Source organism: Trichechus manatus, unplaced genomic scaffold, assembly GCF_000243295.1.
Source record: "Trichechus manatus latirostris isolate Lorelei unplaced genomic scaffold, TriManLat1.0 scaffold00061, whole genome shotgun sequence".
Lineage (NCBI taxonomy): Eukaryota > Metazoa > Chordata > Mammalia > Sirenia > Trichechidae > Trichechus > Trichechus manatus.
The window spans coordinates 266,154-281,545 of NW_004443997.1; the positions used below are offsets into that span (position 1 = coordinate 266,154).

Consider the following 15,392-nt stretch of genomic DNA (forward strand, 5'->3'; position numbering starts at 1 on the left):
AGTCTCTGGTCAGTCAAGGCCCCTCCCTGCTGCCTCAGTGCCCAGAGATCTAGGTAAGCTCCAGTGCCAGCATGCCATGATATGGATGAACCTTGAAAACATCCTGCTGAGCGAAATGAGTCAGTCACAAAAGGACAAACATTGTATGATCTCACTTATATGAAATAAGCAAATAGATAGAAACCAGAGATTATTAGTGGTTACCAGGGGTGGAAGGGAGGGGAGAAGGGGAAGGGCTTGCTTAGAGGGCACTGAGTTTATGTTAAAAGTGATGGAATGATTTGGAACCTTTGGAGAATAGTTATACAACTTAAAGAATGTACTCAATGTCACTGAACTGTACGTGTAGAAATTGCGAGATGGCATGTTTTGTTACGCATCTCATCATCACAATAAAATTTTAAAAATAAAATAAAAAGCACCAAAAAAAAAAAAAAAAAAAAAAAAAAAATCCAATGCTAGCCTGCCCTTCTTAGTCTGGGAGCCTCTGCCTGGCCCTTGCCCCAGCCCCATTCCACTCCGCATTGAGTGCTGACCTTCCCCAGGTGGGTCTCCTGGAGCTCCAGCCTCCCCAACTCCACCCAGGCATTTTACGAATCAGTGCTAGGTGCTGATATTTGCTCCTCACCTCCAAGCTCCCCCCTCCTGTCTTCAATGCCAAGTTCCTTTTGAAAAGGGCCCACTCTCCTACCTTCTTCTCTTCCTCATCTCCCACCCCTCCCTCTGCTGTCTCCCCGCTGCTTCCTGGCAAAGCTGGGGCAGAGGTTCCACTGAGCCCCACTGTCAAGTCCAGGAGAGCGTCCAGCCTTTGCCTGGTTGACCTCTTGGCTGCCTCCTGACACTGCAATCGCTCTCTGCTTCTGGACTGTCTCTTTGCTCTCGGCCTCTTTCTGTGACCGCCTGTTTTCCTTCCTACTCTATTTTTTCATTCAGTAGGACCTAGCACAACTCTAAGAATTTCTCCAAAATGTCTTATTTAATATCTATCTTGCTTATTGGACTGTGAGCTTCATGATGGCAGGGGCTGGGCCTTTCTTACACATGCCCGCCACAGTACCTGGCACCTGGCAGATCTTTGATAAATGTGTGCTGAGTGGATGGATTGTCCTCTCCATTCTTGACATTACCTGCCAGGCTGACCCTTCATGCCCCAACCCGACAGCCCCTAGCACTGGTAGGTGCTGCTCTGGACAACTGACTAGGCCACGCCCTAGCCTGCCATGTAGCCCTAACTCTGGGGCTCACTCCCTCTCTGCCAACCCTCAATGTCCACACTCACCCTGGACCCTTGGACTTTCTCAGCCTCTTGAACCCCTCCCAGGCCTTGGTGCTCCCTAGACTTTGCTATCACCATCTCAGCTGAGAATGTTCTACCCCCAAACTTTCTCCCCTTCCCTCCTGAGAGGGACTGGAGACAAAAGTGAAGCTACTCAGTGAGCTTAATGGCAGACTGGACACAGTAGACTAAAGGAAAACAAGAGAAAAAAGGTGGGGGTGGAGGGAGAAGGGAACAGAGCATCTGGAATCTGTGCGACAATATTAAACGGTCTAACAAACATGTCATTGGGAGTCCTATCAGCCTGGCCTGATGAGATGAGACTTCCCATTCTCTTGTTCTGCGGCTATTTTACTCACGTTTTCTTCTTTTTCATTGTAAAAACAGTAACAAGGGTATCACAGAAAACACAAGGGTTGGGGTGGGAGAAAGAGAGCAATGGCAGGTATGAGTCTTAGAGGTTAAGACAATGTGCTTTAGGACACAATCTTGGACTGTGTCCCCACCTTGGTCACTTGCTAACTGTACGACCTTAGGCAAGTCATTTAATCTCTCTGTACCTCAGCATTCTCATCAGTACCTACACCTCGTGAGGACGCAGTGTTTGGGGCCCTGTACCCTACTTGTGCTGATGCCCATTTGTCCCCTTGAAATAATGCAAATAAAGAATCCAGTGAAGTTTGGCCATGCTAAGTGCTCAGTAAGAATTTTTATTCTTATTATAAAATATTGTTGTCTTACCACCACCATCATCCACGCTCTCACCATCACTTTTATTTATGCATGTTCCCTTCCAGACTTGATCTGTATGCATTTTTTTTACATTTTCACAATCATGGTGCATCATCATTGTGTATTCTGCATTTAAATTTATTCTTCAATATTTAGTTTCCCACGCTGCTACCAGATCTTTAACGACATCATTTTAAAGGGTTACACAACACCTCCCTGCATTTTTTTGTGTGTTTATTTCTGTTTGTTTTTTGTCCATCGTCCCTCCCCACCCCGGCTGCATTATTCAACCCAAGCTCCTTGTGTGGAAGGGACATGAAGGAGGTTCTCGTCAATCATTTACTCTTCCAGCTACACTTGGCTGTTTAACAGGTAACTCAGTAAGGAGTTGTACCCAGACTCTGTGCTAACTTGCCACAGGCTTTGGGCAAGTCACTTGCCCTCCCAGGGCTTCCGGGTTCCTTTTTATAAACAATGACAAGCTCTGCCCCAAGCACCTCACAGAGGCACAGCAGCACTACATAAACACACCCACCATCATTGCAATTTGTGAACTAGAAACAAAGACACTCAAACCTAAGTCCTCTCAGAGGCACAAAGCCTTAAAAACCTCCTGGGGAATGCCTGTGACAGTCATAATCTTCTGCCAGGGCACAGAGAAGGCACTTAAAAAATACCTGCTTAGGAGCAGCAGTGAAGATGGTGGGCTCCAGTGACTGAACAGGTAGGGCTCAGGGCCCCCCACCCAACTTCATCTATAGCAGTTCTGCATTTGCCCATCTTAAACTTTGGGCTCTCTTCAGAGAACCTCATAGGCACCAAATGGTAACTATTCATCTGAACACGCTCACTTTACAGATGGGAAAACCGAGGCCCCAAAGCTGAAGAGGTGTGCATAGAGCACCATTCTGGATGACCCCTGAGCCGTCTTTAGCCACGAAACCCCCCTGAAAGAGTACCTTCAAGGTCTGAAATAAGAAGGCATGCAGTTCCTTCAAGGTCTGAAATAAGAAGGCATGCAGTTCCTCAGGGGAGACTAAGTTTCACCTGGCACTCCATTCTGAAAATTAAAAAAAAAAAATTTCTGACTTCTCAAGTCCTTTGAAACATGATACTAACGTGAGGCCTGAACTCCACCCCAAGTGGCTAGGAGGTGCGCATGACAAGGTGAAGGTGAGAGGGGCTTCATGAACAGTAACAGGCAAGACAGGTAACTAATGCCCAGGAGCGCTCCATCCTGTCCTCCCTCCAGAGAAGGAAGCTCAGTACGGGAGAAAAGAAGTGGCCCCTGCCACTGAGCTCATTCCCTGGCAAATGCTTCCTGGAGGAAACAGTCTTACTGCTGCCTGTCACGATGGCTAATGCTAGCCTCATCTCAGCTAATTTAGCAGTGTGAGCGGAGGACACCACCCCTGTACCTGCTCTGCATCTCCAATGTACCAAGAGAACTGATACGACACAGAGGAATTGCTATTGATTTTCACTTGTGCAGGCTGACCTAACAAAACCAGTTCATCAACTGCCTGTCTGCCTTTCTGCTTTGGACGCTCATCCTAACCATGTGCTCATCCTAACCATGTGCAAATAAATTGCACTAGCACTGAGGGTGATTTGTCAGGGTCCAGCTGGGCTTGGGCCCTGGCTTTCGCTAATGGACTCCATGCCAGGCTGGGCTACGATCAGCCCAGCAGATGCCCCACTCTTGACGCCCCCCCACCCCCCATTGATTACTAATGTTCTAGATGGACACAGAATCAGGATAACTGGCAGCCGCTGCCATGCTAGGAACTGGCTGGCCATCCCCAGGAGGGAGTCTGAGGAGCCAGGCCCTTCAACAGGGCTTAGCAGTGTCATCCTGACTTGTTTCTTGAGGTCTCTGAGTCTTTGATTTTGGGGGGTTTACTAAGAGTACAACTGTGAGGCTGGAGGCCTGAGTTCTGTCTGGCGCTGGCTCTGCTGCTGACAAAGTGTCCTCGGGCCAGCTGTGAGGTGCAGCTGACACCAACTCCGGGGGTCTAGGACCCTAGACCCTGGGCAGACTAAGTGCCCAATGCCTGTTCTGCCACTTCTCTGCTGTGGCCTGGGACAGCCACCTTCAGCTCTCAGTGCCTCACTTTCTTCATCTATACAATGGGGTCAAAAACAGTGCCTACCTCCTTAGGTGGAAGTCATCAGGACTGACTGAGATAGTGGGAAAGACCACCTCCTTCAGCCCTTCATTTTGCGGCAGGGACTGGAGGTTCAGAGAAGGGCTGATGTCCTCAGGGTCACAGAGCAAGGCAGGAGCAATGCCAGGAGGGGTTAAAATGAGAGCAAGCACAAAAGGGCGATAAAAAGAATACCATGATTATCTCCTGATCACAGCTTCACTGAAGAACGGAATACAAGGGGAGTAGGTCACAGGCATATCACAGGTCATTGCTTGAAAGGTTCAAAAGCTTTACTTGCAGATCTTTTTTTGTTTTTGTTTTTTTAATATACAGGCTTCCTGCCATCCAGGGAATAAGGGAAGTGGTGTCTTGCTGCATGAGGTTTGGGGGTCTTGTCTTGGGGCTCCATCCCCATCCCTTTCCCACCTGCACATCTTGGGGAAGGCACCTGCTTGCTGGCCCATGGGTCCTTTGCTGTGGGATAAGGCACTGTGTGTTCAGCAAGAAGGCGCTCATGGCTGGCTGCTTGGTGGACAGTGAGGTGGCCTTCTCAGGGGCTGCAAAGCTGAGGCTGTTGAGGGGTGAAGCTGAACTTGGGGCCCCAGAGTGGGATGAATGGTGGGAGGCCCAGGCTATGGTACCGCAGCCTGCTGGGTCCAGTGTCACTGCTGCCCTGCTGGCCCTGGCGCAGTGTCCTCAGGATGGGATCATGCCTTTGCTTCTTTTACGGTCAGCCATGGTCCTCCGGTTGTGGTTGGCTCTTGCTGCCTTGTTGGCTTCCTTCTTCCTGCGTTCCTGGGTTGTCTCACGAGTCTGTCCATGGCCCCGGGGGCTGCCAGCCACTGCTGCTGAGCTGTCATGCCGGTACCTGAGTGAGGAACAACCCACCCTCAGGAGAACCCGTCAGTTGGAAGAGCCTCTGATGGGAGGCTCCCAGTGGGCCTCAGAGGTCACTGGGAGAACACACACAGGCTTGAGCCAGGAAACCCATGACCCCACTGCAGGGTGGGAGGAGAAATGGGGCCTGGCAGGGGCAGGGCTGTGGGGGCTCTGGCCAGCCCCGTGCTAGGTGTTTTCTCTTCTCTGGGCCTTGCCTCCACATGGGCCCATGACTAGGCTGTGTGGGAGGAAAAGCTAACAGGCTGATCTCCCCACACAAGGAGAGAAGGAGGGCTTGGGAACAAGTCACCTCCCTTATCCTGCCAGGCCCACCTGCTACAGATGAGACAATTACCCCAGCTCTACACTCCAGGGTCTCATCTGGTGGCCTTGAAAGACCTAGCAGACTCACAGACATGACCCAGGACCATTTCAGACCATCTCAACTGTTGGGATGTGCCTCCAGCTCCACGCTCAGGGGGTTGGGATGGATGAGGAGTCAGAGTTGCTATGCTCCCTGCTCAACAACCTTCTGTGGCTCCCCAATGCCTTCAAAATGAGATCCAAATGCCTTCCCTCCTTGGCGAGGCCCTCTGCACCCAGTAGGCAGTGCTGTGGGGGTCCCAGAGCCAGGGGACAACCTGGTTTGGCCTTAAGTGGAGGAGCGACCTCAGGCAGGCCTTTGGCCCCTCTGGACCATTTCCTCATGGGAAGGTGAAGGGGCTGGTCACAGGGGTTTCTGGTTACCCTCTCCCCAGCTGCCCCCAGCCATACCTGGAGACAACCCTCCCTTGCCATACCCTTACTTTCTTGCCTTTCTGTCCAGCTTGGGCTGTTTCCCCATCTCACATGACAAACACCTGCTTAAATGCCCCTGCCCCACCATGCCTCTCTGAGCCATAAAGGATGCATGTCTTGTCTGTCTGCCTGGGCTCTTTCACATTTCACACCAGTTAGCTACGGACATGTCAATCTCCACACTGGGTAAAACCCCTTACAGTGTCTGTCAAGACATGGTTACAACTGTGGACCCCAGAGATGGGTCATCTGGCTCAAATCTCACTCTACCTACCACCTACTAGCTGTGTAACCTTTGGCAGGTTCTGGGCCTCAGTTTCCTCATCTGTAAAATGAGGATAATGACAGTAGCTACATCATAGGGTTGTTGTGGAATCTAAATTAATATATACAAAGCACTTAGGCTGGGGTCTCCCAGTCATCACCTGGGCCTTCCCCAGCTGGGTCCCCTCCCACCAGAAACAGCCTCTTGAATGCTCACCCCCTCCTGGCGAGGAAGGCCATGCGCCTGGCTTCTGCCTTCTCCCTCAGCACTGCGGGGTCCTGCACGAAGTGGTCAGGCTGGGGAGGGAGGGAAGACGAAAACCGGAATCATGAGGCACCCCAATCCCTAAGCAGTGGTGAAGCTGTTCCCAGCTGGATCTTGTGACTGCTCCCTGCTAGGGGTGGGAGGAGGTGCAGCACAGCAGAGCGATGCCCCAGGCCGAGCTGGCTTGCTGCGGTCCAGGCTTTCATCAGGAGCCCCCAACTCCCACTGGCTGGGCTCAGTGGGACAGGCATGGTGGGGCAGGCATGCCACTGGTGGAGTAGGACGATGACAAATGGGAGGCACCGGGGTGGGGGGGAGCCAGGATGGCCACTGTGAAAGGTCAAGGAGGCTACGTCAGGCTTTGCATGCCAGGAGAGCCACCCCTGGAAGCTGGCTGTTCCCTGGGGAGCAGATGGCCTCACTCTGGCTCCACTATCCATGAGCTGGGGAAGAGCCCATCCTCGAAGACCATGCTTTTTGCCAAGAGTGAAAGGAGGCTGGACCAGTGCAGGGGAACAACTGTGACCTAAGGGCCACAGCCAAGCTGTGGTGACCCGCAGTATTTAAGAAACAAAATGGAATTAGCAACATTTGGAAACTGGAAGATTTCACATAAAAATCTGGGCTGTCCTTCCCTGGAAAGAAGGGAAGCCCCTGGGGACTGCAGGGCAGGCATTCTTGCTGAGGAGCTCCTCAGATAGGCCTGCTTGCCTCCCCTCCACCGTGCCCCACACTCATTTACAGGGTGGTCTAGCACCAGAAACATCTGATTTGTCACCCTGGTGACATAAGGGCCTGGGAGGCACAGGTGGTGGAGTTCTAGGCAGCCACTCTGTTCAACCAGGATAGCGCTGCCTTCACCTGTTTTATATATTGAGGTTCTAGTTAAGATAGATTTGATGCATTGAACACTAATGACCAAAGCTGAGACGAGTTGTGGAATGATATCAAGGACATGATACATGAAGAAAGCAAGAGGTCATTAAAAAGACAAGAAAGAAAGAAAACACCAAAATGGATATCAGAAGAGACTCTGAAAGTTGCTCTTGAACGTTAAGTCACTAAAGGGAAAGGAAGAAATGATGAAGTAAAAGAGCTGAACAGAAGATTTTAAAGGGTAGCTTGAGAAGACAAAGTCAAGTATTATAATATGTGCAAAGACCTGGAATTAGAAAACCAAAAAGGAGGAACACGCTCAGCATTTCTCAAGCTGAAAGAAACGAAGAAAAAATTCAAGCATCGTGTTGCAATAGTGAAGGATTCTATGGACAAAATACTGAGCAACACAGGAAGCGTAAAAAGAAGATGGAAGAACACACACAGTCACTGTACCAGAAAGAACTGGTCGACGTTCAGTCATTTCAGGAGGTAGCAGATGATTGAGAACCAATGGTACTGAAGTAAGAAGTCCAAGCTGCACTGAAGACACCAGTGAAAAACAAGGCTCCAGGAATTGATGGAATATCAACTGAGATGTTTCAACAAACAGATGCAGCACTGGAAGTACTCACTCACTTATGCCAAGAAATTTGGAAGACAGCTACCTGGCCAACCGACTGGAAGAGATCCATACTTATGCCCATTCCAAAGAAAAGGTGACCCAATCAAATGCAGAAATTATTGAACAATATCATTAATATCACACGCAAGTAAAATTTTGCTGAAGATCATTCAAAGGTGGTTGCAGCAGTATATCAACAAGAAACTGCCAAAAATCCAAGCCAGATTCAGAAGAGGACATGGAATGAGGGATATCACTGCTGATATCAGATGGATCCTGGCTAAAAGCAGAGAATACCAGAAAGATGTTTACCTGTGTTTTATTGACTATGCAAAGACATCTGACTGTGTGGATCATAACAAATTATGGATGATACTGTGAAGAATGGGAATTCCAGAACACGTAATTGTACTTACAAGGAACCTGTACATAGATCAAGAGGCAGTCATTCGAACAGAACAAGGGGATACTGCGTGGTTTAAAGTAAGGAAAGGTGTGTGTCAGGGTTGTATCCTTTCACCATACCTATTCCATCTGTACACTGAGGCAATAATCCGAGAAGCTGGACTATATGAAGAAGAACAGGGCAACAGGATTGGAGGAAGACTTGTTAACAACCTGCGTTATTGCAAATGACACAACCTCGCTTGCTGAAAGCGAAGAGGACTTGAGGCACTTACTGATGAAGATCAAAGACTACAGCCTTTAGTGCGGATTATACCTCAACATAAAGAAAACAAAAATCCTCACAACTGGACCAATAAGCAACATCATGATAAAGGGAAAAAAGATTGAAGTTGTCAAGGACTTCATTTTACTTGGATCCACAATCAGTACCCATGGAAGCAGCAGTCAAGATATCAAATGACCCACTGCATTGGGTAAATCTGCTGCAAAAGACCTCTTTAAAGTGTTAAAAAGCAAAGATGTCACTCCGAGGACTAAGGTGTACCTGACCCAAGCCACGGTGTTTTCAGTTGCCTCATATGCATGTGAAAGCTGGACAATGAATAAGGAAGACTGAAGAAGAACTGACACCTTTGAATTACGGTGTTGACGAAGAATACCGAATATACCATGGACTGCCAAAAGAATGGACAAATCCGTTTTTGAAGAAGTACAGCCACAATGCTCTTTAGAAGCAAGGATGGAGAGACTTCGTCTCACATACTTTAGACATGTTTTCAAGAGGGACCAGTTCCTGGAGAAGGACATCATGCTTGGTAAAGTAGAGGATCAATGAAAAAGAGGAAAACCCTCAACAAGATGGACTGTCACAATGGCTGCAACAACAGGCTCAAGCATAACAACAATCATGAGGACGGTGCAGGACCAGACAGTGTTTCGTTCTGTTGTACACAGTCACTATAAGTCAGAAGCAACTTGACGGCACCTCACAACAACAAAAAGTTAAGATTTCGTTTGAAGGAAAAGTTCAGCTGCTAAAAACTAGAATTTTCAAACTCACTGGCCCAGGTGACCTCCAAGGGCACTAGGCTTTAACTCCTCTCTGATTTTCAGAATTGCCGTGCAGGGCACCGCGGCTGACAGCTGCCCCTCTCCTGGCCCCCAGGCTACTGGGCCTAATGAACTCGACAGTTCAAAGGCTCAGCCGCTAATCTGTCCCCTGGGTCCTCATGAGTGGCAGAGGTGAGCTGTAAGCCAGCGGCTCTCCTAGCAGACAGCCTGGGCCTGAAAGGACCCCTTCTCCCTTGGGCCGTGATGCTGGGGTGGCTTGAGGCCAGACGCAGGACAGGGGGGTCATAGAGCTCCTGATTCACCCTTCAGAATTGCACCCTCCCCATTATCTGCCACCCGCCAAGGAGATACCTTGGGGGCTCCCTCTTCAGCCTCCTCCTCCTCCTCCTCCTCCTCGTCGTCCTCCTGTCCTTCCCCGGACACTCTGGTTCTCAGTACCTGAGGGGTGGTGAAAGGCCTGAGGGTGGAGAGAGAAAGTGAGCTCCAAGAGTAGGGTTGAACCTGGAAAGAGTGCTTCAGGGAGGAGGGAATCCTGCTTGGGGAGAGGAGACAGCTCAGGAGGCAGGCACAAGCCAAGGCAATGTGAGAGCTATTCTTGCCAGCTCTGCTCAAGCCCCAGGACTCTTTGAGAGGACCAGGGCCAGATGTAGAAGCCTTATTGTCATCTGAGTTGGGGCTGTTGGGATCTCCAGTCCTCCCTTTAGCCAGAGCAGCCTTATTTTTAACTGTATTAGGAGTCTTCATAAGATTCCACCAGGAAAAGTTTTCTGTGATTAAAAACTACTGCGTGAGACCAAATAAATGCTGTCCCACTCAGGCTGGGCCAGGCCAACCAGCAAGGGAGAAGGCAGGCTACGGGCTGGAGGGAACACTGGAAGACGAGTCAGGCAGCCTGGGCATGTGCCCTGGTTCTGCCACGGACTGGCTCACATGATAAGGGCCTCGGTTTCCTCACCTGTACAAGCACGAGGCCACAAGAGAGCCTCAGAGGCCAGAGAGCCACTGTGCACGTCGAATTCCACCCACCACCTGGCCTCACCTGCGGCTGATGAGCTCGTCATCCGAGTCGACATCGTTGGCGCCAACCTGGTTGTCATCGTACGTGTCATCATACTCGTCCTCGTAGTCGTCACCATGATAGGGCAGGCCTTCCCCAGGCTGCAGCGGCACCTGTGATGGCAGAAGCGTGGGCCGGAATGCCCCAAGGGCTGGCTAGCTCTCCTTCCCCCAGCACGGGTCACATCCTGGGGGCTGCCTACCTCCTCCACCACCACGCTGTACTGCTCGTAGCGCTGCCGCTGCGCTGTCACCGCTCGCTTGTCATTCAGCAGACTCCGTGTGTTCTCCTCTTTCCTGGTGCCCGAGAGACAGAAACAGGGGCGACAGGAAGAAAAACCATCAGGGTCTGAAGGTTGTGGGGTGTGGAGGATCCAGGGAGCTATGGGCTCATTTCTCCAACCCTCAGACTGGTGCAAACTAAGACAACTGATGTTACCAAGCACTGGTGAGGGTGTGGGGGGACGGGCTGCTCACTTGCTGCTAAAAACACACAAAAAAAACCCAAACTCATGGCCGATGAGTCGATTCCGACTCATAGCGACCTGACAGGATAGAGGAGAATTGCCCCACAGGGTTTCTGAGGAGCAGCTGGTAGATTCGAACTGCCGACCTTTTGATTAGCAGCCGAGCTCTTAACCACTACACCACCAGGGCTCCTCACTTGTGCACATGTAAACGGCTCCAGCCACGTTGGAGGGCATCCCAAGAGTAGCTATTAAAATATAAAACGTACACACCCTTCAACCAGGCCATTGCCCTTCAGGAAACACTGGCCAAGTGCACAAAGAGGTCTGATTTTCTTTCCAGCATTGTTTGTAACAGTGAAAAATGGAAAACCAGATAATGTCCATTATGAGTGGAATGGCCAAACGAACTATGCTACATCTGTATTACAGAACATCGTGAGTTCTGTAATACAGATTTCCAAGAATGACAGTGATCTATTTGGACTGACAGGGAAAGAATTTTAAGGCTTATTACTGATGAAAAAAGCTGCAGAAAAATGCATACAGTATGATCCTATCTGTATAAAAAACAAAAAGCAAACCAAACCAACTCTGTTTCCATGGCACATATGTTGTTGTTAGCTGCTGATGAGTAGGCTCCAACTCATGGTGACCCCATGTACGACAGAACAAAACACTGCCCACTCCTGTGCCATCATCACAATCATTGATATGCTCAAGGCCATTGTTGAGGCCACTGTGTATTTTGAGTGTCTTCCAACTTAGGGGGCTCATTTTCCAACACTACATCCGACAACATTCTGTTGTGATCCATAGGGTTTTCACTGGCAAATTTTTCGAAGTAGACTGCCAGGCCTTTCTTTCTACTGTGCCTTAGTCTGGAAGCTCTGCTGAAACCTGTCCACCTGGGCGACCGGGCTGGTATTTGAAATACTAGTGGCATAGCTTCCAGAATCACAGCAACATGCAAGCCACCACAGTACAACAGACAGGAGGTGGACACATATATATGTATGAAAATGCACACAGAGGGCTAGTGAGCCCCACACCAAATGACAATGGTAACTCCAAGGAAGGGCCTGAGGTTGTTTGAATCTTCTAAAAACACAAATTTAAGTGGGCTCTGGCCTCTTCTCTCACCCACACAGGGGCCTTCTATCCGTCTTATAGTTGGAGCTTCCATGTAAAATTTCACCAGAAGCAAAAGTTGGAAAGTCCAACTCCCAACATGATACAGGTGAGGAAATTCGGGTGCAGTGGAGGGGAGAGGAGGGCCATGCTTGGGACCACAGGGAATGTGCAGCAGAGCTATGGTAGGGACGTGGGTCTCCAGACTCATGGCTTTTCAAACCTGTAGAAAAACCTAGTTTGTCAGACACATCCACAAGCCTATGGAATGCAGCTTCTAGCCCTACAGAGGAAATCATTGAGATGCCAGGCAAGAAAAGTTAGCTGAGTTGTGAAATCAGGTCCCTGGAATGTACTGAGGCGGAGGGAGAAGAAGAAACACAAAGCCCACATCATCCTACACAGCTTCCATAAAATCTTCTATTAACTGGCTTTTGGTGCTGGGAGGGGCAGGCATCCGAGTCGGCTAGGCTGGCTGTGGCCTGTGGCCGGTCAGGACTACAGCCCCCAGTACAGCATGTTAAGACTGGCTCCCTTCAACAAGTCTTTATTAAGGGCTACCATGTGCCATGCAGAGGACTGAGGCTGAGGTAGGGGGAGATTGGCCCTCATGGAACTCACAGTCTAGTGGGGGTGACAGATAGGCAAATGGCAGCCAACTGTAGGCAGGACACATAAAATGTGCTGAACAGAGGCATACGTGCCTGGAGACAGGGAGACACAGAGGAAGAGAAACGAGTTCTGGCTCAGGGGGCCAGCAGGGGGCCTGGGAGAGGGATAAGGGAAGGAAACCTTCCCCAGTGGAAAGTGGGATGGTGTTGCTCTGGGCCAGGGAAAAACCTTGGTCCACAGGAGTCTTCGTATCACCAGAAAGAGGACTGTGACTGGCCTCTGCACTGTACCTGGCTCTCTTTGGCAGGTTGGGTGCTGGAGAGGAAAAAGATGGGCAGGAAGTGAAAGGGGCCCAAGCTTACCCAGGTGGTTGGTGACACCACGAGGAGTGTGTCTACTCATTGAACACTCATGTCCTGGGGGTCTACCAGGTGCCCTATGCTGGACCAGAGGACCAAGGATGAATGAGTGGTGTCACCATACTTTCTTTTCTGATTTTTAATTGTGCTTTAAGTGAAAGTTTACAGTTCAAGTTAGTCTCTCATACAAAAATTTATACACACATTGCTCTGTGACCCTAGATGCTCTCCCTATACTGTGACAGCACACTCCTCCTTTCCACCCTAGATTTCCCGTGTCTATTCAACCAGCTCCTGATCCTCTCTGCCTTCTCACCTCGCCTGCAAACAGGAGCTGCCCATTTAGTCTCATGTATCTACTTGAGCTAAGAAGCACTCTCTTCACGAGTATTATTTTATGTCCCATAGTCCAGTCTAATCTTTGTCTGAAGAGTTGGCTTTGGGAATGGTTTTGGTTCTGGGCTAACGGAGAGTCTCGGGGCCATATCTTCTGGGGTCCCTCCAGTCTCAGTCAGACCATTAAGTCTGATCTTTTTACTAGAATTTAAGTTCTGTACCCCACTTTTCTCCTGCCCCATTAGGGACTTTCTGTTGTGTTCCCTGTCAGGGCAGCCAGGCACCATCTAGTTCTTCTGGTCTCAGGCTGATGCAGTCTCTGGTTTATGTGGCCCTTTCTGTCTCTTGGGCTAATACTTTCCTTGTGTCTTTGGTGTGCTTCATTCTCCTTTACTCCAGGTAGGTTGGGACCAATTGATGTATCTTAGATAGCTGCTCGTTGGCTTTTAAGACCCCAGATGCCACTCACCGAAGTGCGACGCAGAACATTTTCTTAACAAACTTTGTTATGCCAATTGACCTAGATGTCCCCTGAAACCGCGGTCCCCAGACCCCTGCCGCTGCTTCTCTGTCCCTCAAAGTGCTCGGTTGTATTCAGGAAACTTCTTAGCTTTTGGGTTAGTCCAGTTGTGCTGACTTCCCCTGTAGCGTGTGCTGTCCTTCCCTTCACTGAAGCTAATTCTTATCTAATATCTAGTTAGCGAATACCCCTCTCCCTCTCTCCTCACCCTTGTAACCATAGAATATTTTCTTCTGTGTTTAAACCATTTCTTAAGTTCTTATAATAGTGGTCTCATACAATATTTGTCCTTTTGCGACTAATTTCACTCAGCATAATGCCTTCCAGATTCATCCACGTTATGAGATGTTTTGCAGATTCATTGTTGTTATTTATTGTTGTGTAGTATTCCACTGTGTGACTATACCGTAATTTGTTTATCCATTCCTTCATTGATGGGCACCCGGGTTGTTTCCATCTTTTTGCTATTGTGAAGAGTACCGCAATGAACATGGGTGTGCATGTATCTATTCATGATGGCTCTTATTTCTCTAGGATATATTCCCAGGAGTGGGATTGTTGGATTGTATGGTACTTCTAGCTTTTTAAGGAAGCGCCAAATCACTTTCCAAAATGGTTGTACCATTTTACATTCCCACCAACAGTGTGTAAGTGTTCCAGTCTCTCCACAACCTCTCCAGCATTTATTATTTTGTGTTTTTTGGATTAATGCTAGCCTTGTTGGGGTGAGATGGTATCTCATTGTAGTTTTGATTCGCCATTTCTCTAATGGCTAATGATTATGAGCATTTCCTTGTGGATCTGTTAGCCGCCCTAAATGTCTTCTTTGGTGAAGTGCCTGTTCATATCCTTTGCCCATTTTTTAATTGGGCTATTTGTCTTTTTGTTGTTGAGGTTTTGCAGCATCTTATACATTTTAGAGATTAGACGCTGATCGGATTTGTCGTAGCCAAAAATTTTTTCCCAGTCTGTAGGCTGTCTTTTGACTCTTTTGGTGAAGTCTTTTGATGAGCATAAGTGTTTGATTTTTAGGAGCTCCCAGTCTTCTAGTTTCTCTTCTGGTGTTTGTGCATTGTTAGTAACGTTTTGTATTCTGTTTACGCCACGTATTAGGGCTCCTAGCGTTGTCCCTATTTTTTCTTCCATGATCTTTATTGTTTCAGATTTTATATTTAGATCTTTGATCCATTTTGAGTTAGTTTTTGTACATGATGTGAGGTATGGGTCTTGTTTCATTTTTTTTGCAGATGTCACCATCGTTTCTGCTACACCTTATGGCCCCTGGTCCACTCCGTCCCTGGCTCTGGGCAGCAGGACGGTTCTCACTATGTGGATTCTGGATACCTGGCTCCCTGGCAGGATGACAGAGAAGCGTGGCAAACTCAACCCACCCCAGGAGGGCCCTGTGAGGCCACAGGTGGGAAGAGTGGAGCCCAGTGCCCTGGGCAGCCCATCCAGTGAGGTACAGTTTTGGCCCCATGACCTCATTTGGAGGCAGGAAGGAAAAGGAGAATCAGGGACAAAATCAGGCACAGATGAGGAAAAGGTCCACTGGTGGGCCAGAACT

At 49.0% G+C, this 15,392-nt stretch overlaps 1 protein-coding gene across 1 annotated transcript in view; it reads right to left on the bottom strand.

The window, feature by feature from the left end:
* Positions 1–1,318: 1,318 nt before the first annotated feature.
* ASCC2 (activating signal cointegrator 1 complex subunit 2) overlaps positions 1,319–15,392 on the bottom strand; it is a 43,037-nt gene continuing 28,963 nt past the window's right edge. The window contains exons 16-20 of the mRNA XM_023733675.1: positions 10,604–10,697; positions 10,384–10,514; positions 9,696–9,801; positions 6,317–6,396; positions 1,319–5,026 (exon numbers count right to left, since the gene is read on the bottom strand). Coding sequence (XP_023589443.1) covers positions 4,855–5,026; positions 6,317–6,396; positions 9,696–9,801; positions 10,384–10,514; positions 10,604–10,697 — 583 coding nt within the window. The 3' untranslated portion in view covers positions 1,319–4,854. The remainder of the gene's footprint in view (positions 5,027–6,316; positions 6,397–9,695; positions 9,802–10,383; positions 10,515–10,603; positions 10,698–15,392) is intronic.